We start from the raw sequence: 26,585 nt of genomic DNA, 5'->3' as shown, positions 1-26,585 counted from the left end.
TCTACTTTTGTCTCATCTGAACAGAGCACCTTCTTTCACATGATAGCTGCGTCATCTATAAGGCTTTTTGAAAACTGTATATGGGACTTTTTATGACTTTCATTCAAAAAATGCTTTTCATCTTGCAACTCTTCCATAAAGTCCAGATTTGTGTAGTATGTGACTAAGTCCATGTTTACACATTCAGTATTTGGTCAATATTTTACATCAGTATCTATAAGCTAAACTCGGGAGAGGAAAAATCAGAGCAAAAGTATAATAGAAACACATCACCACTTCTGTATTTTTCACCCACTCCTGGTTTTAGCTTACAGACACTGATGTAAAATATTGACCAAATACTGATCGAGTGAACGTGGTCTAATACTTGTACCATGGACAGATTCTCCCACCTGAGAAGTAAGATCTCTGTAGTTCCTCCAGAGTGACCATGGGCTTCTTGGCTGCTTCTCTAATTAGTGCTCTCCTTACCTGGGATGTCAGTTTAGGTGGACAGCCATGTCTTGGTAGGTTTGCAGTTGTGCCATACGCCTTCCATTTTTGGATGATGGATTGAACAGGGCTCCGTGATATGTTCAGAGATTGGACTTATTTTATTACAACCTAACCCTGCTTATCCACAACGTTATCTCTGACCTGTCTGGTGTGTTCCTTGCTTTTCATGATGCTGTTTGATCCCTAATGTTATCAAATAATCCTCAGGTTAACTCAGTTTACTAATTGTGTGACTTCAGGAGGCAAATAGTCAGTAAGGATTTTATTTAGGTTTATCAGACTCAGGGAGAATGAATATAAATACACAATACAATTTTCAGATTTATAATTTTTAAATAATTAGAAAACCATGCATAATTTCTTTTACACTTCACCAATAGTTGCTACTTTGTATTAGTAAATCACATAAAATCCCAATAAAATACAATTAAGTTTATGGATGAAAAAAATGTGGAATAGTTCATGGGGTATGAATACTTTAAGGCACTGTATATATAAATATATATGTGGTATTACTTTTGGTACTCTAGTGTAGTGTTATTATATTGCATCTTAATTTATTTTATTGCATTTTTTCATCTAAAAGAACTGTCTATATTAATATGAACTTAAGTTGTGCTCAACATTCAGAGCAATACAGAAAAATTCCTTCAAAATATTTTCAACCATATCAGGCCTTCAACCAAGATGCATAACTTCATTTGTGGAAAATGTGGTTTTCCTTTATATTTACTTCCCAACAACTGTTTCAAATATAGAGCCTTCAATGCGCGAGAACAAGATGTCCTTTTCATACCATACATTAAAATAACCTGTAAGATAATGGATTGTGATAAACATCAGACGTGGGAGAGAAGGCGCTCTGCCTGAACCGTTATGTGTAATCAAAATTTAATATCGAGTCGCTTACCACGTTGTACAATCCGATGCACCATCGTTCAAAGAGAATTTGTCCAGAAAATCCATTAACAAATGCGAACCAAAGCTGAAACATAAGAAAGAGGCATGATGTTACATTTTGGTAGAACATAAGTACTAATCCGGATCCAAAAGTGTTCTGTTAACACAGCCTTTTTTAGCATATTTTATGCTTGATATGTATTGGGTACCATGACTTGGTCTCAGTTATAAATACAGTTCTACGAGTTGGAAAAATGAGCAAGGTAGACCACATAGGTAATTTCCAACTGATATATGATTTACCGAGGTCTTGGTTGTGCCTTCAGTGGAGGATGTTCACTAGTTTATAGCTTTCAATATTAAAGTTTATTTTTTGGCTTTCAAATATTAATCACTGAGCATAGGCCATAGGCCATGAGCTGTTTGAAGTGGCTTTCGAGCTTTTGCAAGCACTGCTGCCCTTTTCTGTATTTACAGGTTGTTAGATGCCTGCACAGCGGCCACTTAGTAGTGGCGGTGCAACCTTGCCCTTCAAATGGTAAAGCTGAAATACCCTGCACCACAACTAGAAAATGAACGGTATGGAGGTACTTGCATCAAGATCCAAAGGCCCTTTCAAACAGCTGGTTGGCTGAGGTACTGAGAGTTGGTCCACCACCGATCTAATAGTGATGGACTTTTCTTATTCTGGAAAACACTTTTATAGGGCTCACAGCTTTGGCCATATTACTGCTCTGTACAACCTACAAGATTATGCAATCATAACAGGACATGCACAGAATTCTATGGGGCAGCCATTTCATGCAGAAGTTTTTTCCATACACAAGTTTAGAATGGTGGCCCAAAAAAAGGTGGAAAAAACCTCGACGTCAATATCGTCATAAGAAGCGTTGGCTCGAGATTACAAAAAAGTACAAAAAGTGGACAGTAGAATATTGGGAATGGGTGATTTGGAGCGATGAGACGAAAGTCAATAGACTAGGCTCTGATGGGCGCAAATGGGTCTGAAAGAAGCAATGGATAAAGGGGCCAGCAGATCGAGAAATTGAAGGAACTGTCAAGTTCAAAGGAGGAAACCTGATGATATGGGGTTGTTTCAAAGCGTTGGATACTTGACAAGTATTGATCCCCAGCAGTGTTGAAGGACAATGTAAATTTAGAATTTTAGGAGCAAAGCAGTAACAATGCAGTGACACGACAAGAATCTGCATAACTTATCATATACTATATAGTTACAAGACAAATTTATGTATGAGATAGCCAAGATGATTGTCTATAAAATGAAGTAGTCTCAAGTTCAAAGCAGTAGTGAATGGTGAGATATGGAGCCTGCTCGTCACTGTATGTAAATGAGCTGTTAAGATCTAAGGGCGGGACATAAACCTCCCTTAGAATCTGCCTTCCGAGATTATTATAAATGAAAGGTGTTACCCTGGTAATGCTTCCTTCCATTTATAATTTTATGGGAGTAACTACAGCAAAGTGTGTTCTGATTTGTAAGAAAGCATATGAACCTAATTCTTAAAATTAAAAGAACACTAACAATGTAACATGCATAAAATATAAAGAAATATTCCTGTAATCCCTCCCTTAAAGCATGTCTGACACCAGATTTCACAGTTCATACTGCATAGGTTATCAGAGTAGATTACTTATAAAAATCCATGTCAGAATGGCTGTCAAATTCAACTATGTCTTGCTGTTGACTGCAATGAGACGTATACGTACGAAAATAATGTCTGGCAGAGTACACTGTGACTCTGTCTGCATCATTATAGTCAATGGTGCCTTCTGCACATACATCCAAATGCCGTTTTGTAGGGGGGTTCGAACGTTAGCCCCGATGGAGCCACTGAACGTAGGGGCAAACGTAATGTGAACATAGCCTTAAAGGGAACCTGTCATGTGAAAAAACGCCATTAAAATGCAAATATGGAGTTATTCTGCAGGTTAGTAGTGTTCTGACCCTGTCTAGTGCCGGTAGTTAGCACTTTATTCCTCCCGGTGGTGTTTGGGTTTCAGCAATGAGGATGGTGCCAGCTCTGGTTCAGTCACCACTTTGTGTATAGAGAGCAGCGGCTGTAACCGCACCCCAGGCACTGACTGACAGCAGCTCATCATTCGGGTTGGCTGTCAGTCAGTGCCAGGGCTGTAGTTACAGCTGCTGCTCTCTGTAAACTGTGCACCACCCCTCTGACTGAAACCCAAATGCTGCCCAGAGGAATAAAATGAATTTCCTCCCGGCAGTGAAGGTCTAAGTCAGGGATCCCCAACCTGTAGCTCGGGAGCCACATGTGGCTCGCGGTCCCATGAATTGTGGCTCGCGGCTTTCTGTCAGCTTGGTCATTAGCTCCAGTTCTTGCAAACCGGTATGAAGACCACATCTGAAAATGGTGAATTTTGTGAGCATCCCTGCACAGAAGAGCAGATCTGGATGCACAAATTCTGGTCTATGGGGTTTTGAGATTATTTAAGTATGGTATGCTGGAGACAAGATGACACCACCCGTCAGAGGAAGTGTCTTGGGAGTGCTTTGTAGGGGAATACTGAATGGGGGTACTGTAGGAACTCCTGGATCTTTGTATACTGCTTTGGGGTGATTGATTTTTGTGGAAAATCTTTGGTTATCATTATGCCTGTAATGGTTGCCACTATTGTGAGTGGGTGGGAGCTGGATGTGGCTCGCGACCCTTTCTCAAGGCTTGATTTCGCTAGCGACCCACTCTCAGAGCTGAATGTGGCTCTCAATGTCAGAAACGTTGGGGACCTCTGGTCTAAGTGCAGGTGCTGGGCAGGTTCAGAACACTATTAACCTGCAGTTTAACCCCACATCTGCAAGTTAAGAGTTTTTTCATCTGACAGGTTCCCTTTAAGCTCACCATACACATGAGAGCTATCCAACAAACAATGTTTTGAGCGATGATTCAGCCGGCAGCCATTTTGTCCATCTCTCCCATATACAGTTGTGTGGACACTTCCAAGTGTTACTGTTTTCTCTCTGTTATCCCAGATCGAAAAAAAAGTCTCAGGAGTCTGAATAGGACATGTCGGATCCTTAACTCTCTCGACAACCAGTTGAATGGATTACCCATACACGTTAGCGGTGAATATCGGCGCGTTCAGACAACATAAGTCTAATGTGTATGGAGGGCTTAAGAGAGCTCTGAGTCAAAGTGTATTCAATCTCCACCCACTAAAACTGACAACTGCAGCTAGTACCAAGCAGTGTGAGTTCTCAGCAGGGAGGAGGGACACTGAGGAGCTGTATATGTCATCTATTGTGAAATCTGGTGACGGATCTTCATTAAACTTCTTGTTTTTGATCCCTTTTGCCTCATATTACAATTTCAAGCGATACGCATGTAAATAAATCTTTTCTATGTCTCAGGAGCTCAGCTATGTCCCCCTTCTTCCTCACGGTTCTGTCTGTGGCTTTTAGACATCTGGCTGCAGCAGGGGCCTCCCACTTTTGGGACAAAAAAATTGTTAAACCCTGGCCTTGTATTAAATGTTTCAGACAATGGAGCAGATCCGCAGTAAATAACAGGACTTGTCCGGGTATTTTTTTGTAAATGACTTGGGATGCTATAAAATAACGAAATAAGTAATAAACTCATTAACAATCTGCTGACACTTCTCGGGCTTTTGCCTGTCATGATCCCTCTGACATTAATATTTTGGGCACACTACTCAGGGCTAGGGTCTAATATGCATACATTCTCTGTACAACCCTGCAGAATATGTTAGAACTAGTGATGAGCGAGTATACTCGTTGCACGGATGATCTCCGAGTATTTGTAAGTGTTCGGAGATTTAGTTTTCCTCACCTCAGCTGAATGATTTATGGCTGCTGGACAGGCTGAACACATGTGGGAATTCCCTAGCAACCAGGCAACCCCCACATGTACTCAGCCTGGCTAGTAGCTGCAAATCATTCAGCTGAGCTGGCAAAAACTAAATCTCTGAACACTTACAAATACTCGGAGATCACCCGAGCAACGAGTATACTCGTTCATCACTAGTTAGAACTGAAAAAAAAAATTAATAGCAAAGCCTAAATCTCGCAGCAGTACGAGTTGCTGTTCACATCTGCATCGGAGGCTTCATTTTCAGTTTTTGTTGCACACTATAAACAGTGCTGTATGCATTTATTTTCTGTATTAAAATGACGGACACCTTGCCGTTACCCGACATACGTCAGTGTGGTCGGCTGGGCGCTGTCGGTGTCTAGTGTGTGACAGATCCAGGACAACATTGTGGCTTCCATTATAAGTCTATCAGAACTTTAACTTTTTTAGCTTTCCTCTTTGTCTGTGATTTATTATGATGTTCCGTAAGGAGAAACCATAAAATTTTGCCAAACTTTCGGTAAAGGTTGTGCGGCGTAAATAAAGTTTCGGTGATTTGCTCACTCTGGTTTGCATTCTGCGCATTCTCTGTACATGTTCCAGGAGGTTCCATTTTAATGACTGTGACACTGAATGTGGCGTTTATTATTTCCGGAGCGTGTACCGCACACCGCTGCTGTATGTGGCGCTCCGCTTTCATCGCTAATCACATAGATGAGCCGAGATCCTGACTTGAGCGGTAAACCCCGGTGGCTCTCAGGTTGTCGCTCACTTTCTCCACCGGGCGGCCTTTTTTTTTATTTTTCACTTCCAGCGTAGTTCCTAAACTGTAGCATTTTATTAAGTTAGGGTCATGTGACTTTCATTTTTCTTACATCATAAAATCATTTTTCAGCAGAAGCGCTGAATTAATTCTCCAGCATTTCCATAGTAGGGTCACTTTAGGTCTTGAATCGCTGTCCCCTCAGGATTTATTATAATGGAAAAGTGAGGAGCGAGCTTCCTTAACAAGTCTTTGCCCCTTAGTAAGAGAGAAAATCAATTTTATTCACCTTGGGTTTTCTGCTCGATAGAAGAAAAAAAAAATCCAAACAGTTTGATAATGTTTGGTGGGTAGAGAAACAGCAGGAAGGGTAATTAGTGAAGTCTCGGGGCCCAAGGAGCCATGGCGTCTGCGTATTCTCCAGCTGCTGTGTCCCGTGTCACGCTTTGCATAATCAGCCCGATGCCGCTATTAAATGATCTCTACTTGGATTACGATGCAAATCGCCAGTTATTCCTACCTTCCATACAAGAAAAGGGAAAGTACTTGTGATTACTTCTGTCTGCTATGTGAAGTATCACAATTATTATTCCGAATACTTGGACCAAGCAAAAAAAGGGAAAAAATGCAGAAGGCTGCTATGTAAATGGGAAATATATTAATGCAAAATATGTTTAATATATTAGTACTCTAATGCTAGACTGTGAATGCTAGAAATGTAATGTGAAGCTTAGTTACCCCAATATAAAATTAATACGTGGCAGAGGCTGAGACATAGATTTCAGCGATGTCACTTATTAGGATGTTGTTTCCATACAATAAGTGTTTTATCACCAGGAGATTATCCTGCCTGGACTGCAGCTCACATGAGCTCTGGTCTGACCACGCCCCCTTCTCTGATAAGCAGCTCACTGTCAATAGACAGTGTACACAGAAAGCTGTGGTGTGGGCGGGGTTTGCTTTCTGAGCTCTGCTATATCTAAAATCTCGGATTGTGTCACAACTATTGCACCCAGTAATCTAAGCGATACATCGTTGGAAACAGGGTCTCTTTCCCTACATTATGCTGCTCTCAGAGGAGGTAGAAAAAACATGGTGACACATTCCCTTTAAAGAAAACCTGTCAATAGGTCAAAAGTGGACAGTTTTTAAGTCTGCCATACAGTTCTGGAGATATGGGCCTTTTTATTTAGTGCTAATTTTTATCATCTTTACCAAGGGGCACGACTCAAAGATTCTCTGGGATGGGGGGGTGTCTTTAGGCTGCTCTGCGGTATTACACTGTAAGCAACAGCCCCTTGGTAAAGACAATGAAAATTAGCAGTAACTAAAAAAGCCCATGCCTTTAGAACTGTATGGTGGATTAAAAAAAGGCTGATTATTCAGGGGAGCAGCAGGACTAAAATAAGAGCAAACACTAGCCACTTGACAGGTTATCTTTAAAAAAGTTGTCCAGCGATTGAAATGTATTTTTAAAAGAGCTTAGACAGGTATACAAAAAATAAGATAATCGATACTCCAGGTCTCTGACCCCCTACAACTCTCGTTCTGATGCTCCCATTGGTCCTCAACTTATTGGTCTCTTTTCAGCAAACCAGAGACGACAGGAAAATCTCAGCCAATCAAAAGGCTGCGGTGAGCCACTGTAAGTGATTGGGCAGTTCCTATTATTTCTTTATTTGTGTCAAAATGGGACCAGGAAATAGAAACCAGCAAGGATCGGGTAAGCGTCACACCGGTAACTGCAGGAGATCATCGAGAGTAAGTTCTTTCTTTGTTTGTTTGTTTTTTCTAAATACCACTGTGAGCTTTTTTTTAGAAATCGTTTTTGTCCACTGGACAACCCTTTACTTATATACCATCAAGGCACCGCCTGGAGTGCAGTGATGGCTAACAATTACTAACATGATCCTAGTGGAAAAAAATATATATGTCAGGGTTAAAGAACTCCTATCAAAGTTCATATCCTCTTAATATCCTTCAATCACCATATTATATAGCACTGTGTACTTACAATTGCTCATTTTGCCTTTCTACCCAATTAATTCTTTTCTTTTCCATTAGGTCTATGGCATCACGTGAATAAAAAACAGACTGGCTGAGCTGAATTAGTGTAAGCTCTATGTAGAAACAGGAAGTCTCTTTTCCCAGCATGAGTCATCAGTAGAACTACAATCCTACATTACTGTAAAGTCCATGACAGGGGGAGGAGCGGAGCAGCTGGGTTAGGAGTTGAAGAGGAGGTGGAGCTGCACTGTCAAGAAGTTTGCAGTGATGTAGAATTACACTGCAATTGCACTGCATGATTGACGTGAATGACCTTACATAGGTTGACAGACAAATCCGGGCAAAGTTTATTTGTTGTGGCTTGCCCAAAATTTCATCCTTTTTGACAGCATGGTGCCAATGAAACAGGATTTGTGCTGCCGAGAAGAATGGCAGTCTACGCACCTAACCATCTACTAAAGGGTGTTCAGTGGACATTCGAAGCATGGTTGGCCTGTACAGACAAGCTATGAAACCACCGCTGATCAGCAAACAAGTGGTTAGTGTAAACGGACCCTTAGATTTGACAACTGGCAAGTGCAAAGTCTGACACTGGAAGCCCAATTTTAGCTGACGCTACTATTACATGACTACTTCATTCTATCCCGAATCAAGACATCCTTATTTCTTCAATTTCCAAGCAAATTTCTGAAGCAGTTGCAAAACACAAAACCCTACGCTTTTGAGTAAGGGATAAATATGCTCAGGCGTGTGATATCTCTGTTGCCGTCACCGGACACCTCTGATGAAGCAGGTTCTTCTCCCTGCAGAATCTGAGACATCGGCCCAATTACATCCAGTCAGTTTAGCTGCCTGTAAACAAACCCCCGTTTCTCAGCGTGAAGAAATTCCTTTATGCTGGACTGACGCCGCTGCTCCTGTCTGCTGCCAGTGTTTCCCGCAAGGCTCCTGGCTTCCTCTTCTTCTAACTGTAACCTTATCATTCCATTCAACTGGACGCATTGGCTGCATCCATCCCATGATGCCCTCTGTCAAAAGAGGAAGCCCCAGTGCCCCATTCCACTAGGCAAATGTTTTTTCTTCATTTTTTTTTTAAATTATCCTGGGCCCAATGAGAAAGCTTTTAAAATAGGGCAACTTCTTAGGAACTCTATTGACGTCACAAACTTCTACCAATGGCACTTAGTATTTGCAGGTACGTAGAGATTTTTGTGTCAGAATTTTTTTTTGTTAAAAGGGTTTTGTTTTTTGTTGGATTTCCCCTTGAAGCTAGATTCACATTTATACAGTGCTCTATGCCGAGCACTATGTCATGGTTTCCATCGGAATCCCAGAAAAAAACAAACAGGAGAAACAAATGTTCTATGATGCAAAGTAGCAGCTACTGTATAATAGTGGTGAGAACAACTGAAAAAATATTAAAAGTAAACTAAATGAATGGGAACTTGTCATTTCTAAAAAAGCTATTAACCTGCTGGTTTATAGTATTCTAAAGCCATGCGGCCGACGCGCTGAAAGCCCAGCAACGGGGAGGAAATGAACTTTACTCCTCCGGGCCTCCTTCCTGCTTTCAGTCATAGAGGAGGGGCAAGCACGGCTTCAGTGGCCGCTCAGTACATAGTGCGTGATAGCTGTAACCATGGCCCCACACTGACTGAAAGCCGGCTCAGAGAGCATCAGTAGAGATCCAGCTGTCAGTCAGTACTGAGGGATGGTTACAGCTATCACACACTATATACTGTAGAAAAGCCAAGTAGAACAGGGATAAATCCCAGCTCTGCAGGGTTTGAATAGAGGCACCTGCCTAGTTTTTTACTACAACTAGGAAGTAAACGGGTGAGCCCCCGCACGTACTGGTATATAGACTGTTTATTTTGTTCCTTTATGCCAGGGAAAGGCAATCTGTTTTTCTGTTCTGCTGGAAGCTTATGCATTTCAATAAACCTGCCTGTTTGGCCAATGAACTACGTGCCTGTGTGAACACTTACAGCTGCCTGAAAGCAAGTTAATTCCTACAATACGTAGAAATGACTGGAGCTGCGCTGGCCACACCTCTGAATGACTATGACTGAAAGCTGGCGGCTCATGGGAGGAATAAAGTTAATTTCCTCCTGGAAGCTGGGCTTTCAGTTCAGTGGCCGCAAAGCTTTTGAATGCTATTAATCTGCAGACTGACCCTACATCTGCAGGTTAACAGTATTTGGGGACATGACATATTGCCTTTAATAAATAAGTACCTAACAAAAACTAAAACTAAAAACTATCCTATCATAAATTTAAATTCCACTGGTAAATAATGTAGGCTCTCCTTGTACATTTACAAGCCCTGTTGACAAAAAGTGAACAGAACCTCTCTGGGGTACAAGCTGTAAGCAGTTACTTTTCTAGTAGCTGTTCTTCCTGTGTTCCCCATAAAGAAGAATGCTTGCTTGACTGTATTCAAAACTCCCATACAAGTTAATGGACAGAGCTGTGCATGCAAAGCCATTATTCTTTCACAGGAGCTGCTGAACCAGTCAGAAATGGTGGATTTGGTATAAAAGTCTAAGATAATAATAACTCTTCAAAGGGATCAGGTCACCATGAAAGTGTAGTCCAATTTCATGAGAGAAGCAGAGCAGATTGATATTTTGTTCTGTGGGAAAAGACTCAGTATAACCTATGGTTTAGTAATTCAAACCTTTGCTCTTTCTGGGACTTTCAGTCCAATGGGCGGTCCCATCAGTGATTGACAGTAATCACAGTACTTATACAAGCAAAGCTTTCAGTCACTGATGTTCCCGTGGGCGGTCATATCAGTGATTGACAGCTATCACAGTACTTATACAAAGAAAGCTTTCAGTCACTGATGTTTCAGTGGGTGGTCCTATCAGTGATTGACAGGTATCACAGTACTTATACAAAGAAAGCTTTTAGTCACTGATGTTCCTGTGGGCGGTCCTATCAGTGATTAACAGCTATCACAGTACTTATACAAAGAAAGCTTTCAGTCACTGATGTACCAGTGGGCGGTCCTATCAGTGATTGACAGGTATCACAGTACTTATACAAAGAAAGCTTTCAGTCACTGTGATGTTCCTGTGGCGGTCCTATCAGTGATTGACAGCTATCACAGTACTTATACAAAGAAAGCTTTCAGTCACTGATGTTCATGTGGATGGTCCTATCAGTGATTGACAGCAATCACAGTACTTATACAAAGAAAGCTTTCAGTCACTGATGTTCCTGTGGGCAGTCCTATCAGTGATTGACAGCTATCACAGTACTTATACAAAGAAAGCTTTCAGTCACTGATAGGACCGCCCACTGGAACAAAAGTCCCAAAGAAAGCAAAGGTTTAAATTACTAAAACACAGGTTATTCTGAGTCTTTTCTTACAGAACTCTTTTCTCACAGAATCAATCTGCTCCACTCTTCCTTCTCTACAACATGGACCCTGGAATTTGGACTGCATTTTCATGGTGACCGATTCCTTGTAATGCTTCAAGGTGAGAATAAAGCTGGCCATACACATTAGATTGCAGTCGGCTGAAAAATGCTTTGGTAAATCGTTCTGCTAACAGTCATCTCAGCTGACTCCCCCATACACAGTATCGCTCGCTAGTGTTCTCTAAGAGAAAGCCTCCGACTGACACTTTGGCGACGGCTTATCTCCAGGAGAACAATGTGATCGGCAGATTGAAATAAGACATTTCTCCCAAGCATCAGTCGCCTGGTGCCCCCATACGTATACACAGTCAGTTGAACCCGTTGATATCGGCAGGCTTAGTCAACAATAGTCTAGTAAGTATGGGGGTGGTCTTAATTCTGAACAGCACTATTATACATGACAGCATAGAAAAGAACCGTAGAGAACTGTAGAGCCTCCATGTTCTGCCGCGTAGTCTTAGGCATGAATTTGGCTCTACAGTATGCATGAGGCCTCACGTCCATTACAATTTGGAAATAAAATGGCTATGTATAAGTTTGCAGAGATTGGGTTAACTTCTTCTTGAAGTCATGTAAAGTTGAACTTTCACACAGCCCTCTGTGCAGTAGTTGTATGCTTAGATTGGGATTAGATGTGTAATCAGGAAAGTGATTTCCAAAACACACAGAAACTAATCCAATTTTACCTCCAAAGATATGACTCTTGCACTGCTCAACATCAGATCTGTGTAAGGGCAGTCTAATTTTACAAAGGGTGTCCAAACTATTCCCTCTACATTTGCAGTGCGATAATAGGAGAGCATATAGTGCAAACATCAATGCTTAATACCGTCTTTAGCCCATTGTTGCAGAAATCCCCTCTCTGGTTTTAATTAACCGAGCAAAAATAAAATTAGTCTTGGTGCATGGGTACATAGCTTGGACAAGGGTTAGCGAACATTTCATAGCATCTTAATGAGGGCTAAGACCAATGTCATTGTGAGCATCACTTTAAGAATGCCGGTGTTAATTTTCCGTCTAGCCAGACCGTTACAGAATAAATTCCCTTCTGTCTCCTTTCTTATCCCAACAATGGTCGGAAAAGCTTTGGTTTTTCACCATGATTACTCAGGCTATAGGCAGCGAACACGATCACGAGAAGCTCCTAAGAGGCAGAAGCCTTTATTGTAGATGACTAAGAAATTACCTTACATTTTGGTAGGAAATATGACTATATTATTCAGCGATGCCTTAATCGCATCTCTACTAAGCCCATGCTGGAGTCCTCTGCAAATCCCCTTCCTCCCCAAAGGAACAGGAGGAAAAATGTAATATAAGATGTAATAATTTCACGGTGAAAGGGTCACGCTGAGTAAAACAGACACATTTTCGTATTGTTGTTGTAGGTCTGCCAGTTCTTGGATAACTTTTTGTACCCCGATTTGGCTCCAAGAAATCATTATTTGGTAGATTATAAATATAATCCATAATACAGTAAAAACCCCAAAGGAATAATACATCAATCTTATAACCCTAATGATGTTTTGTATTTTTCAGCCCGGAGACCTTATATAAACTCACTACAAAATGGAAGAATGGGGATCATTAAAAGTGGCACTGAAATTCCTTTCGTTGTAACCGTATACCGCACCTTGATGCCATATTTATTTTTGGATTACATGCTAAATTAAATTTGACTTTTTTTTGTCCGTATGGAATTTAGGTAAATTAGAAAAAAATAAAATTGAGAAATGCTTAAACGGATTGTCTTATCCGAGATGACTCCTTTCAGTGGCCACCATACTACCGGCAATCAGCAGAATATTTACCCTAAGGGTATGTGCACCCGGCATCTTTTTCAGGCAGATTCCGACTGAAAAAAACGCTTAAAAATAATTTACTGGAAGAAAGCAATAGCGTAATGGGGTCTTAACAGGTTAAAACATAGGATTGGTGGGTGAGGGAATTGCTCATCTGTCTCGGAAACACAGAAATCACTTAGAATGTCTGCTGCAAACTTTATCCGATCTGACAATTGATGGGTCAGATGACCCCATAGGACAGTGTTCCCCAAGTCCGGTCCTCAAGAGCCACCAACAGGTCATGTTTTGAGGATTTCCTTAGTATTTCACAGGTCATTGAATGCTTGCCTGTCCACGTAATGCAATTATCACCTGTGCAATACTAAGGAAATCCTGAAAACATGACCTGTTGGTGGCTCTTGAGGACCAGACTTGGGGAACACTGCCCTAGGAGAACGTTTTATTCGCACCCAGTTTTTTTCCGAAATGTACCGTTTATTTAAAGCTTCACATGCTTTTTACTGTCCACTAGTGGTTTTGTCCTGAGGAAGAAGGCGTATGTACAGTTAGGTCCATATATATTTGGACAGAGACAACATTTTTCTAATTTTGGTTAAAGACATTACCACAATGAATTTTAAACAAAACAATTCAGATGCAGTTGAAGTTCAGACTTTCAGCTTTCATTTGAGGGTATCCACATTAAAATTGGATGAAAGGTTTAGGAGTTTCAGCTCCTTAACATGTGCCACCCTGTTTTTAAAGGGACCAAAAGTAATTGGACAATTGACTCCAAGGCTATTTCATGGACAGGTGTGGGCAATCCCTTCGTTATGTCATTCTCAGTTGAGCAGATAAAAGGCCTGGAGTTGATTTGAGGTGTGGTGCTTGCATTTGGAAGGTTTTGCTGTGAAGTAAACATGCGGTCAAAGGAGCTCTCCATGCAGGTGAAATAAGCCATCCTAAAGCTGCGAAAACAGAAAAAACCCATCCGAGAAATTGCTACAATATTAGGAGTGGCAAAATCTACAGTTTGGTACATCCTGAGAAAGAAAGAAAGCACTGGTGAACTCATCAATGCAAAAAGACCTGGGCGCCCAGGGAAGACAACAGTGGTGGATGATCGCAGAATAATCTCCATGGTGACGAGAAACCCCTTCACAACAACCAACCAAGTGAACAACACTCTCCAGGAGGTCGGCGTATCAATATCCAAATCTACCATAAAGAGAAGACTGCATGAAAGTAAATACAGAGGGTTCACTGCACGGTGCAAGCCACTCATAAGCATCAAGACTAAAAAGGCTAGACTGGACTTTGCTATAAAACATCTAAAAAAGCCAGCACAGTTCTGGAAGAACATTCTTTGGACAGATGAAACCAAGATCAACCTCTACCAGAATGATGGAAAAGAGAAAAGTATGGCGAAGGCGTGGTACAGCTCATGATCCAAAGCATACCACATCATCTGTAAAACACCGGCGGAGGCAGTGTGATGGCTTGGGCATGCATGGCTGCCAGTGGCACTGGGTCACTAGTGTTTATTGATGATGTGACACAGGACAGAAGCAGCCGAATGAATTCTGAGGAATTCAGAGCCATACTGTGTGCTCAGATCCAGCCAAATGCAGCCAAACTGATTGGTCGTTGTTTCATACTACAGATGGACAATGACCCAAAACATAAAGCCAAAGCAACCCAGGAGTTTATTAAAGCAAAGAAGTGGAATATTCTTGAATGACAAAGTCAGTCACCTGATCTCAACCCAATTGAGCAGCATTTCACTTGTTAAAGACTAAACTTCAGCCAGAAAGGCCCACAAACAAACAGCAACTGAAAACCACCGCAGTGAAGGCCTGGCAGAGCATCAAAAATGAGGAAACACAGCGTCTGGTGATGTCCTTGTGTTCAAGATTTCAGGCAGTCCTTGCCAACAAAGGGTTTTCAACCAAGTACTAGAAATGAACATTTTATTTAACCCCTTTCTGCCATTGGACGTAATATTCCGTCCATGTGGGGTGGGCCTTAATTCCCAAGGACGGAATATTACGTCCAGCGCGATCGGCCGCGCTCACGGGGGGAGCGCCGCCGATCGCGGCCGGGTGTCAGCTGCTTATCGCAGCTGACATCCGGCACTATGTGCCAGGAGCGGTCACGGACCGCCCCCGGCACATTAACCCCCGGCACACCGCGATCAAAGATGATCGCGATGTGCCGGCGGTGCAGGGAAGCATCGCGCAGGGAGGGGGCTCCCTGCGGGCTTCCCTGAGACCCCCGCAGCAACGCGATGTGATCGCGTTGCTCCGGGGGTCTCCTACCTCCCTCCCTGCAGTAAGTCCCGGATCCAAAATGGCCGCGGATCCGGGTCCTGCAGGGAGGGAGGTGGCTTACCAAGTGCCTGCTCAGAGCAGGCACTTGGTAACGCTGCACTGCTCTCAGACAGATCGGTGATCTGTCAGAGTGCTGTGCAAACTGGCAGATCACCGATCTGTATTGTCCCCCCCTGGGGCAAAGTAAAAAAGTAAAAAAAAAAATTTCCAAGTGTGTAAAAAAAAAAAAAAAAAAAAAACCTAAATAATGAAAAAAAAAATATATATATTATTCCCATAAATACATTTCTTTATCTAAATAAAAAAAACAAAACAATAAAAGTACACATATTTAGTATCTCCGCGTCCGTAACGACCCGACCTATAAAACTGGCCCACTAGTTAACCCCTTCAGTAAACACCGTAAGAAAAAAAAAAAAAAAACGAGGCAAAAAACAATGCTTTATTATCATACCGCCAAACATAAAGTGGAATAACACGCGATCAAAAAGACGGATATAAATATCCATGGTACCGCTGAAAGCGTCATCTTGTCCCGCAAAAAACGAGCCACCATACAGTGACAACAGCAAAAAAATAAAAAAGTTATAGTCCTCAGAATAAAGCGATGCAAAAATAATTATTTTTTTCTATAAAATAGTTTTTATCGTATAAAAGCGCCAAAACATAAAAAAATGATATAAATGAGGTGTCGCTGTAATCGTACTGAACCGAAGATTAAAACTGCTTTATCAATTTTACCAAACGCGGAACGGTATAAACGCCTCCCCCAAAAGAAATTCATGAATAGCTGGTTTTTGGTCATTCTGCCTCACAAAAATCGGAATAAAAAGCGATCAAAAAATGTCACGTGCCCGAAAATGTTACCAATAAAAACGTCAACTCGTCCCGCAAAAAACAAGACCTCACATGACTCTGTGGACTCAAATATGGAAAAATTATAGCTCTCAAAATGTGGTAACGCAAAAAATATTTTTTGCAATAAAAAGCGTCTTTCAGTGTGTGACGGCTGCCAATCATAAAAATCCGCTAAAAAACCCGCTATAAAAGTAAATGAAAAAAAATGTATTTATTTCCATTTTCCCATTAGGGTTAGGGCTAGGGGTAGGGTTAGGGCTAGGGCTAGGGTTAGGGTTAGGGTTAGGGCTAGGGTTAGGGCTAGGGTTAGGGCTAGGGTTAGGGTTAGGGCTAGGGCTAGGGCTAGGGTTAGGGCTAGGGTTAGGGCTAGGATTAGGGCTAGGGTTAGGGCTAGGGTTAGGGCTAGGGTTAGGGTTAGGGCTAGGGCTAGGGTTAGGGCTAGGGTTAGGGCTAGGGTTAGGGCTAGGGTTAGGGTTGGGACTAGGGTTAGGGTTAGGGTTAGGGCTAGGGCTAGGGTTAGGGTTAGGGTTGGGGCTAGGGTTAGGGCTAGGGTAAGGACTAGGGTTAGGGTTAAGGCTACAGTTAGGGTTGGGGCTAAAGTTAGGGTTAGGGTTTGGATTACATTTGCGATTGGGAATAGGATTAGGGGTGTGTCTGGGTTAGAGGTGTGGTTAGGGTTACCGTTGGGATTAGGGTTAGGGGTGTGTTTGGATTAGGGTTTCAGTTATAATTGGGGGGTTTCCACTATTTAGGCACATCAGGGGGATCTCCAAACGCGACATGGCGACCGATCTCAATTCCATCCAATTCTGCATTGAAAAAGTAAAACAGTGCTCCTTCCCTTCCGAGCTCTCCCGTGTGCCCAAACAGGGGTTTACCCCAACATATGGGGTATCAGCGTACTCAGGACAAATAGGACAACAACTTTTGGGGTCCAATTTCTCTTGTTACCCTTGGGAAAATACAAAACTGGGGGCTAAAAAATAATTTTTGTGGAAAAAAAAGAGATTTTTTATTTTCACGGCTCTGCGTTATAAACTGTAGTGAAACACTTGGGGGCTCAAAGTTCTCACAACACATCTAGATAAGTTCGTGGGGGGGTCTAGTTTCCAACATGGGGTCACTTGTGGGGGTTTCTACTGTTTAGGTATATTAGGGGCTCTGCAAACGCAATGTGACGCCTGCAGACCATTCCATTTAAGTCTGCATTCCAAATGGCGCTCCTTCCCTTCCGAGCCCTCCCATGCGCCCAAACGCTGGTTCACCCCACATATGGGGTATCAACGCACTCAGGACAAATTGGACAACAACTTTTGGGGTCCAATTTCTCCTTTTACCCTCGAGAAAATACAAAACTGGGGGCTAAAAAATAATTTTGAGGGGAAATTTTTTATTTTATTTTCACGGCTCTGCGTTATAAACTGTAGTGAAATACTTGGGGGCTCAAAGTTCTCACAACACATCTAAATAAGTTCCTTGGGGGGTCTAGTTTCCAATATGGGGTCACTTGTGGGGGGTTTCTACTGTTTAGGTACATTAGGGGCTCTGCAAACACAATGTGACGCCTGCAGACCATTCCATCTAAGTCTGTATTCCAAATGGCTCTCCTTCCCTTCCGAGCCCTCCCATGCGCCCAAACGCTGGTTCTCCCCCACATATAGGGTATCAGCGCACTCAGGACAAATTGCACAACAACTTTTGGGGTCCAATTTCTCCTGTTACCCTCAGGAAAATACAAAACTGGGGGCTAAAAAATTATTTTTGTGGGAAAAAAATTTTGTTTTATTTTTACGGCTCTGCATTATAAACTTCTGTGAAGCTCTTATTGGGTCAAAGTGCTCACCACACATCTAGATAAGTTCCTTAGGGGGTCTACTTTTCAAAATGGTGTCACTTGTGGGGGGTTTCAATGTTTAGGTACATCAGTGGCTCTCCAAACGCAACATGGCGTCCAATCTCAATTCCTGTCAATTTTGCATTGAAAGGTCAAACGGCACTCCTTCCCTTCCGAGCTCTCCCATGCGCCCAAACAATGGTTTACCCCCACATATGGGGTATCAGAGTACTCAGGACAAATTGTGCCACAACTTTTGTGGTCCAATTTCTTCTCTTACCATTGGGAAAATAAAAAATTGGGGGCGAAAAGATAATTTTTGTGAAAAAAAAATGATTTTTTATTTTTACGGTTCTGCATTATAAACTTCTGTGAAGCACTTGGTGGGTCAAAGTGCTCACCACACCTCTAGATAAGTTCCTTAGGGGGTCTACTTTCCAAAATGGTGTCACTTGTGGGGGGTTTCAATGTTTAGGCACATCAGTGGCTCTCCAAACGCAACATGGCGTCTCATCTCAATTCCTGTCAATTTTGCATTGAAAGGTCAAACGGCGCTCCTTCCCTTCCGAGCTCTCCCATGCGCCCAAACAATGGTTTACCCCCACATATGGGGTATCAGAGTACTCAGGACAAATTGTGCCACAACTTTTGTGGTCCAATTTCTTCTCTTACCATTGGGAAAATAAAAAATTTGGGGCGAAAAGATAATGTTTGTGAAAAAAAATGATTTTTTATTTTTACGGTTCTGCATTATTAACTTCTGTGAAGCACTTGGTGGGTCAAAGTGCTCACCACACCTCTAGATAAGTTCCTTAGGGGGTCTACTTTCCAAAATGGTGTCACTTGTGGGGGGTTTCAATGTTTAGGCACATCAGTGGCTCTCCAAACGCAACATGGCGTCCCATCTCAATTCCAGTCAACTTTGCATTGAAAAGTCAAATGGCGCTCCTTCCCTTCCGAGCTCTGCCATGCGCACAAACTGTGGTTAACCCCCACATATGGGGTATCAGCGTACTCAGGACAAATTGTACAACAACTTTTGGGGTCCATTTTCTCCTGTTACCCTTGGCAAAATAAAACAAATTGGAGCTGAAGTAAATTTTTTGTGAAAAAAAGTTAAATGTTCATTTTTATTTAAACATTCCAAAAATTCCTGTGAAGCACCTGAAGGGTTAATAAACTTCTTGAATGTGGTTTTGAGAACCTTGAGGGGTGCAGTTTTTAGAATGGTGTCACACTTGGGTATTTTCTATCATATAGACCCCTCAAAATGACTTCAAATGAGATGTGGTCCCTAAAATAAAATGGTGTTGTAAAAATGAGAAATTGCTGGTCAACTTTTAACCCTTATAACTCCCTAACAAAAAAAAATTTTTGGTTCCAAAATTGTGCTGATGTAAAGTAGACATGTGGGAAATGTTACTTATTAAGTATTTTGTGTGACATATCTCTGTGATTTAATTGCATAAAAATTCAAAGTTGGAAAATTGCGAAATTTTCAAAATTTTCGCCAAATTTCCGTTTTTTTCACAAATAAACGCAGGTAATATCAAAGAAATTTTACCACTATCATGAAGTACAATATGTCACGAGAAAACAATGTCAGAATCACCGGGATCCGTTGAAGCGTTCCAGAGTTATAACCTCATAAAGGGACAGTGGTCAGAATTGTAAAAATTGACCCGGTCCATAACGTGCAAACCACCCTTGGGGGTAAAGGGGTTAAAATCATTGAATCTGTCCAATTACTTTTGGTCCCTTTAAAAACAGGGTGGCACATGTTAAGGAGCTGAAACTCCTAAACCCTTCATCCAATTTTAATGTGAATACCCTCAAATGAAAGCTGAAAGTCTGAACTTCAACTACATCTGAATTATTTTGTTTAAAATTCATTGTGGTAATGTCTATAACCAAAATTAGAAAAATGTTGTCTCTGTCCAAATATATATGGACCTAACTGTATGTCGACAAGCAAACTAGATTTTATCTGACCTTTCATTGGCTCCATCCATGGTCTTTCATCCAAATAGGCAGCGCAGGATCATCCCCATCTCCCCCCATCACATTTCATTAAAAGATGTTGCGAGCCCATACCTTAAGAGAGGTTTTCTCATCTATGTGCAGGAGCACCATTCCTCTGCCTCCAAGCTTTCTGGTTTCCGGTGGCGGTGTGATCGTGAATATTAACAGTTCAGACCAGCCGGATGGTTGCACTGCCGGTCTGAGCTGTTTGTTTTCCCATGCTGCAAGCTTTGCCTCTGCAACATTAGAGGATTGCGGTGACACTGATCTTGGCCAGATCCAGTGATCCACTAGCTTCAGAGAAGAGCTTGCAAGCACATTCTCCTGACCTAGGAAACCAGACAGCTCTGATACACTACAGCATTGGAGGCTGACCTAGGCCATGAGCAGGAAAGTAAAAAGTTAATCATTTGAGAACAGAGAGGATTTGTAACAAGAAGTAAATTGAAAAGTTGCTCATTTTTGCAAAAACTTTGCATTTTTGCCAAACTATCAAGACGACACAACCCCTTTAATTCTGCAAAGAGTTATAGACTTTCCCAATCACGGACTTTAGAGAAGTCACTGTAAATGTCTAAAGCAGAGGCAGAGGTGAAAATTGTAGCGTAATTAGAAGCTGAACCAAGAAGTTTGACTACAAATATCAGTCGACATGAAGAAGCAAGACATTATTTTACACCACTCTTGGCATTGTGATTGGTGACTTAAGGCTGCATGCAGATGCTCAGACATGGAAACCCATGTCACAAAGCTCTGAATGAGGATGGGGGAGTTTTTGTGCTGCTGTTAATACCAGAGGAAGTTTGGAGTCTACAGTTATGGAGTCAGCAGAGCGTTGATGACTTTTATGCCCTTTGCTCCTCGGCACTCACAACCCAAATCTGTAACTTAACGTGGTCTCCACTTTGTGGCTGAGTTGCTATAATACCATTCGGTGATGGTGGAATATTTAGAAGGAAAGAAATGGCATGAACGGACTTATTACCCCGGTGGCTCCAGTTACAGGACCACGCTGGTACCAGTGAGCTCTTTACCTCCAGCCATTCTAGGCAGACAGCATGGCGAGGGTCCGGATGTTACAAACCGGGGGCAATGGGGCAGAATGAAAAACCTGAGTTCAATGATTAAGACATGTGTGCTAATACTTGTATCCATGGATTGTGTGTGGAAATGCCTAAAACCTTTGTTGTTAAAAGGGTTGGAAAGTATCTGGGGGAAAAAAATACAAATAAATAAAACTACAAACTTCTCCAATCCCATATCAAGCCGGTGATGATGATGCCACTACGTGAGAGTAATCGTGGCTGTCATGTGCCATACTACTGGCGGCACCGATCAGCTTTGCACCAATAGGAAACAAGAGAGAAAAAAATATGAAAAATCTACACATCCATGAATATAGTATTAATACCTTTAGAAAAGTAACCAATAAGCTTTCTATAACTTTGGGTGCCAAAAGGAGTCATAGGACAACTCCTTTAAATTTACCGCCAGTAAAGATACTTGATTACATGGTTTTCCGCAGAAGGTGAATACCAATGAGAAAAGTCTGAAATAAGTAATTGATCCGTATCAAGTGCTCGGACTGTCACTATGGAATCCTGCATATGTCTTCATAGGTTTACCTACCCATCATTCTGAGACCATATGGGTATAGATGAAATAGAAAGATTTTAATAAGTCAGGGCGTCTGGGCGATTAAAGTGTAACAGTAACTGCAGCTTGTGGTGTAGACAGGAGCGCCGTGTTTAGGAGCGGTGCGCAACAGCTGCAGGGTGCGTGACTACAGATGGTCACAGCTACATTTAAATATTTTTAATGACACAAGCCATTAATTCATTCTTAGGGGAAAACAGTTTTTTTTTTTAATCCTTTCTGTATTATTGAATTAAGGGGGTCAGAGTTACCCCAGCCTGGGCTTTATTACCCAGATGTATCGAGGGCTGGTAATAAATAATGATATCATTATCAGCAGTTTACATCTCATTATGGATGCTATCCACTGTGGTCATGTAAATGCAGATTTGGTTTTCAAGGAAATGGCAAATGCTATCAGAAAATGTATGAAATATAAAGTACAGTGGCATGTAAAAATTTGGGCACCCCTGGTCAAAATGACTGTTATTGTCAAAAGGTAAGCAAGTTGATGATTAAATGATCTCTAAAAGGCCTAAAGGTAAAGATGACACATTTTGTTTGCATTTTAGGCAAGCAAAAAAAAATAAATAAATATATATATATATATATATATATATATATATGTATATATATATACATATATATATATATATATATTTATCTTTTACATTTTCAAAATGACAAGGAAAAAGGAACAATGCAAAAGTTTGGGCACCCTGCATGCTAAGGACCTAGTAGCATCCCCTTTTGCAAATATCACAGCTTGTAAAAGCTTTTTGAAGCCAGACAAGAGTCTTTCAATTCTTTTCTGATCGATTTTCATCCTTTCTTCTTTGGAAAATTCCAGTTCTGTGAGATTCCTGGGTCGTATTGCATGCACTGCTAGTTTGAGGTCTAGCCACTGATTTTCAATGCTGTGCAGATCATGGACTGTGAGGGCCATTGTAAAACCTGCAGCTTGCGCCTTTTGAGGTAGTCTATTGTGCATTGTGTGTGTTTATGATCATTCTCCATTTCTAGAAAACCGTCTTCTTTCCAGCTTCATTTTTTTACTGATGGTGTTATGATTGCATCAAGAATTTGTTGAAATTTAATTCAATCAATTCTTCTCTCTACCCGTGAAACATTACCAGTGCCCTTGGCTGCAACACAACCACAAAGCATGATTGATCCACCCCTATGCTTAATGGTTGGTGAGATGTTCTTTCCTGAAATTCTGTGCCTTTTTTTTCTCCACACATACCTGCATCAGACTTGTTTAGATGTTCTTTTGCATACTTCTGACTCTGAATTTTACGACGAGGACGCAGGAGAAGTTTTCTTCTGATGACTCTTCCATGAAGGCCATATTTGTGCAGATTTCTCTGAACAGTAGAGCAATCTACCACAACTCCAGAGCCTGCTAAATCTTTCTGAAGGTATTTTCTAATCAAGTGGGGGGGGGTTCTGATTTGCCTCTCTAGCAATCCTACGAGCAGCTCTTAAGGTACCTTCCCAATAAGCGACGCTGCAGCGATACCGACAACGATGTCGATCGCTGCAGCGTCGCTGTTTGCTCGCTGGAGAGCTGTCACACAGACAGCTCTCCAGCTACCAACGATCCCGAGGTCTCCGGTAACCACGGTAAACATCGGGTTACTAAGCGCAGGGCCGCGCTTAGTAACCCGATGTTTACCATGGTTACCAGCGTAAACGTTAAAAAAACAAACACTACATACTTACCTTCCGTGTCTGTCCTCCAGCGCTCTGCTTTCCTCTGCACTGTCAGCGCCGGTCAGCCGGAAAGCAGAGCGGTGACGTCACCGCTGTGCTTTCCGGCTGGCCGGTGCTGACACAGGATGCAGGAGGAGTGCAGAGAAGCAGAGCGCCGGGGACAGACAGCTGAAGGTAAGTATGTAGTGTTTGTTTTTTTAACGTTTACGCTGGTAACCAGGGTAAACATCGGGTTACTAAGCGCGGCCCTGCGCTTAGTAACCTGATGTTTACCCTGGTTACCAGTGAAGACATCGCTGGATCGGCGTCACATACGCCGATCCAGCGATGTCAGCGGGAGATCCAGCAACAAAATAAAGTTCTGGACTTTCCTCAGCGACCAACGATCTCCCAGCAGGGGCCTGATCGTTGGTCGCTGTCACACATAACGATTTCCTTACCGATATCGTTGCTACGTCACAAAAAGCAACGATATCATTAACGATATCGTTATGTGTGAAGGTACCTTTACTAAAATTTTGCTTGGTCTACCAGACCTTATCTTGACCTCCAGTGATTCTGTTAAATGCCATTTCTTTATTACATTTCGAACTGAGGAAAAGGCAATCTGAAAACACTTTGCTATCATCTTATAGCCTTCTCCTGTTTTTTGGGCTCTCTCTTTCCATGTCAACAGAAAGGTGCAGTGGTGGGTCGGGGTTACACAGAGCTCATGAATATGGAGCACTACCTAGCAGCAGGTTTACTAGTCCTCTGGTGATAATCTCCTACTGATCAAGCAGTCATTTTTCAAAACTACAGCAAGCAGCCCAGTAAGTGATACATCGGCCCCTAGAATTAGGGTTTCTGCCCCTTCATTATGCTGCTGGTGACAGATTCCCTTTAACTATCAAACAAAATCTAGAGTTAAATGTGAATCAAATACCAGAGAAAACAAACAATGCTTTTGCAATAAAATTATGATGGGGTAAAAGTTCTTGGGCTCAGTGTAAAAACTTTACATGGCCCAGACACCCAACTTTACATATATATGTGATTACGTACATTACATTATATAGGATCTATATATACTATAAAAACCTAGATTGCAATTATACTTTGCATGAAGACAATACATTCGGTGAAATGCTTTGTCCAAGCGTCTTAGTAAGCTGAAGCATTAAGATTTTTCTTCACTGATAAATAACCCCTATAGTATTATCCATCCTCCTCCAAACTTTACTTTGGCAGAGTGCAGTCAAGCAGATAACACCAGACCCAGTCTCGTCCTGCAAATTTCCAGATAGTGAACACAGAACTCGTTTCTTCTGCTCCAGAGTCCAGTGGCAGAGTTGGCATTGTGCTTGGTGATATAAGGCTTGTATTCAGCTATTTGGCCAGAAGTTTTGAGCTCAGGAGTTATGGAGTCTGTAGAGAGTTGATGACTTTTATGGTCTACTTGCCTTAGCACGTGGCCATTCCCAATCTGTAATTTTACAGACTTTGTGGCTGAGTTGCTGCAGTTCCTTTCACTTTTCAGTAAGATCACTATGGAGGAATAGTTAGGACAAAAGAAATGTCATGAACGGACTTGTTACACCAGTGGCTCTTATTACAGGACCGCGCTGGTATCGGTGAGCTCTTTACCGCCAGACAGCCTTTCGCAAACAGTTGTAATGCCAGTCTGCTTGGCGAGGGGCTGGATTTTAGGCTAGGGCTACATGTTGACTTTTGCTGCAACACTTGTCGCAATACCAATGTTCTCTAGGTGTCGCTGCTCCATCAAAGCACAGTACAAGTGAAGAGGGTCGCACTGCAACAGCGAGGGCACTGTGACTGCCACCGGAAAACTGCAAAAATTCCGACGCCATTTGCTTTTCATGGGGGTTACAATGTGACCCCATTCACTTGTATCGCCCTGCGATGTAGCAGGAACTCCTAACGGCAGCAAATTTTGGTGGTTCATCAGGTGTCTTGGCCAAAGTCTCCATGTAACCCCAGCATCTGTGATAATAGGACTGAAATAAAAAAAAACTGAATTCAATGATTCAGAGCTGTGTCCCAATACTTTTGACCATACAGTGTTAACACTTTGTGGACGATGCTACGGCCATTGTCAGTGCTACATAAGTAACAGATGAGAAATGACTCACGCTTTCTTCTAAATTTCCTCTCTTGTCAAAACTGAGTAGGAGGATTTTGTTCATGGACCAGACATCTTTAAAACCCCACATCTGCTGTAATAATTCATTGCGAGTTGCTGATAGTAAAACATAACAGTTCCCTCCAACTCCCGAGGTTTAGAATTAGTTTTACTCCTGTCCTGCAGATATCTTTGAAATACAGAGGAATGAGCAGCATCCGGAGACATGACAGGACGGCTTTACTGCTGGCCAATGTGAAGGTGGCATTATATGAGTCAACTTTATCAGGAAAAGAGTTGAAGCAAAAAATCTAAAGTGTCTGATCCGAGAACAGATGGTGCGGAATTCTCAGCAGCTGTGCACCTTTGTGAGCACAGAACACAGGAGATGGAAAAGACAAATCCTTACATGCAATGTCCAGACTTTGTGGAACACACATGCAGATAGACTGCAAAAAATGCATAAATCATTCTTAAAGAAAGTCCACTATAATAATGGGGAAAATACTGGTAAACATCATTTATGCTATTAAGGGTGTACATTGGTGTAAGAGCCAACTCTGATGTTAAACAACGTGTAACTGTCTGCTGGAAGGATGAAGAAAATTTCTCGTAAGATCAATTTTTTAGTAGCCGATCTTGTACAGTTTTACTCAAGCACCACATTAATGCAATAAAAGGGAACCTACCATGTCCCCTAATGCTACTAACCTGCAGATATAGGGTTAATCTGCAAGGTAACAGCTGTACAAAATGTACTGAAAGTGTGGCACCCAGAAAAAAACAACTTTATTTCTACCGTGAGCCGCCGGCTGTCAGTCACAGAGGTGTGTCCATTAACTTTA

At 41.9% G+C, this 26,585-nt stretch overlaps 1 protein-coding gene across 3 annotated transcripts in view; it reads right to left on the bottom strand.

Annotated features, from left to right (window-relative positions):
* The window catches only part of ATP8A2 (ATPase phospholipid transporting 8A2), a 1,056,467-nt gene that overhangs the window by 329,394 nt on the left and 700,488 nt on the right, over nucleotides 1–26,585 (bottom strand). For all 3 annotated transcript variants that reach the window (XM_069759054.1, XM_069759055.1, XM_069759056.1), the window contains one exon: nucleotides 1,406–1,480. In XM_069759054.1, coding sequence (XP_069615155.1) covers nucleotides 1,406–1,480 — 75 coding nt within the window. The remainder of the gene's footprint in view (nucleotides 1–1,405; nucleotides 1,481–26,585) is intronic.

This window comes from Ranitomeya imitator, chromosome 3 (genome assembly GCF_032444005.1).
Source record: "Ranitomeya imitator isolate aRanImi1 chromosome 3, aRanImi1.pri, whole genome shotgun sequence".
Taxonomy (NCBI): Eukaryota; Metazoa; Chordata; class Amphibia; order Anura; family Dendrobatidae; genus Ranitomeya; species Ranitomeya imitator.
The sequence above is the reverse complement of the archived record's forward strand: the minus strand, read 5'-3'. Positions and strand labels throughout refer to the sequence as shown.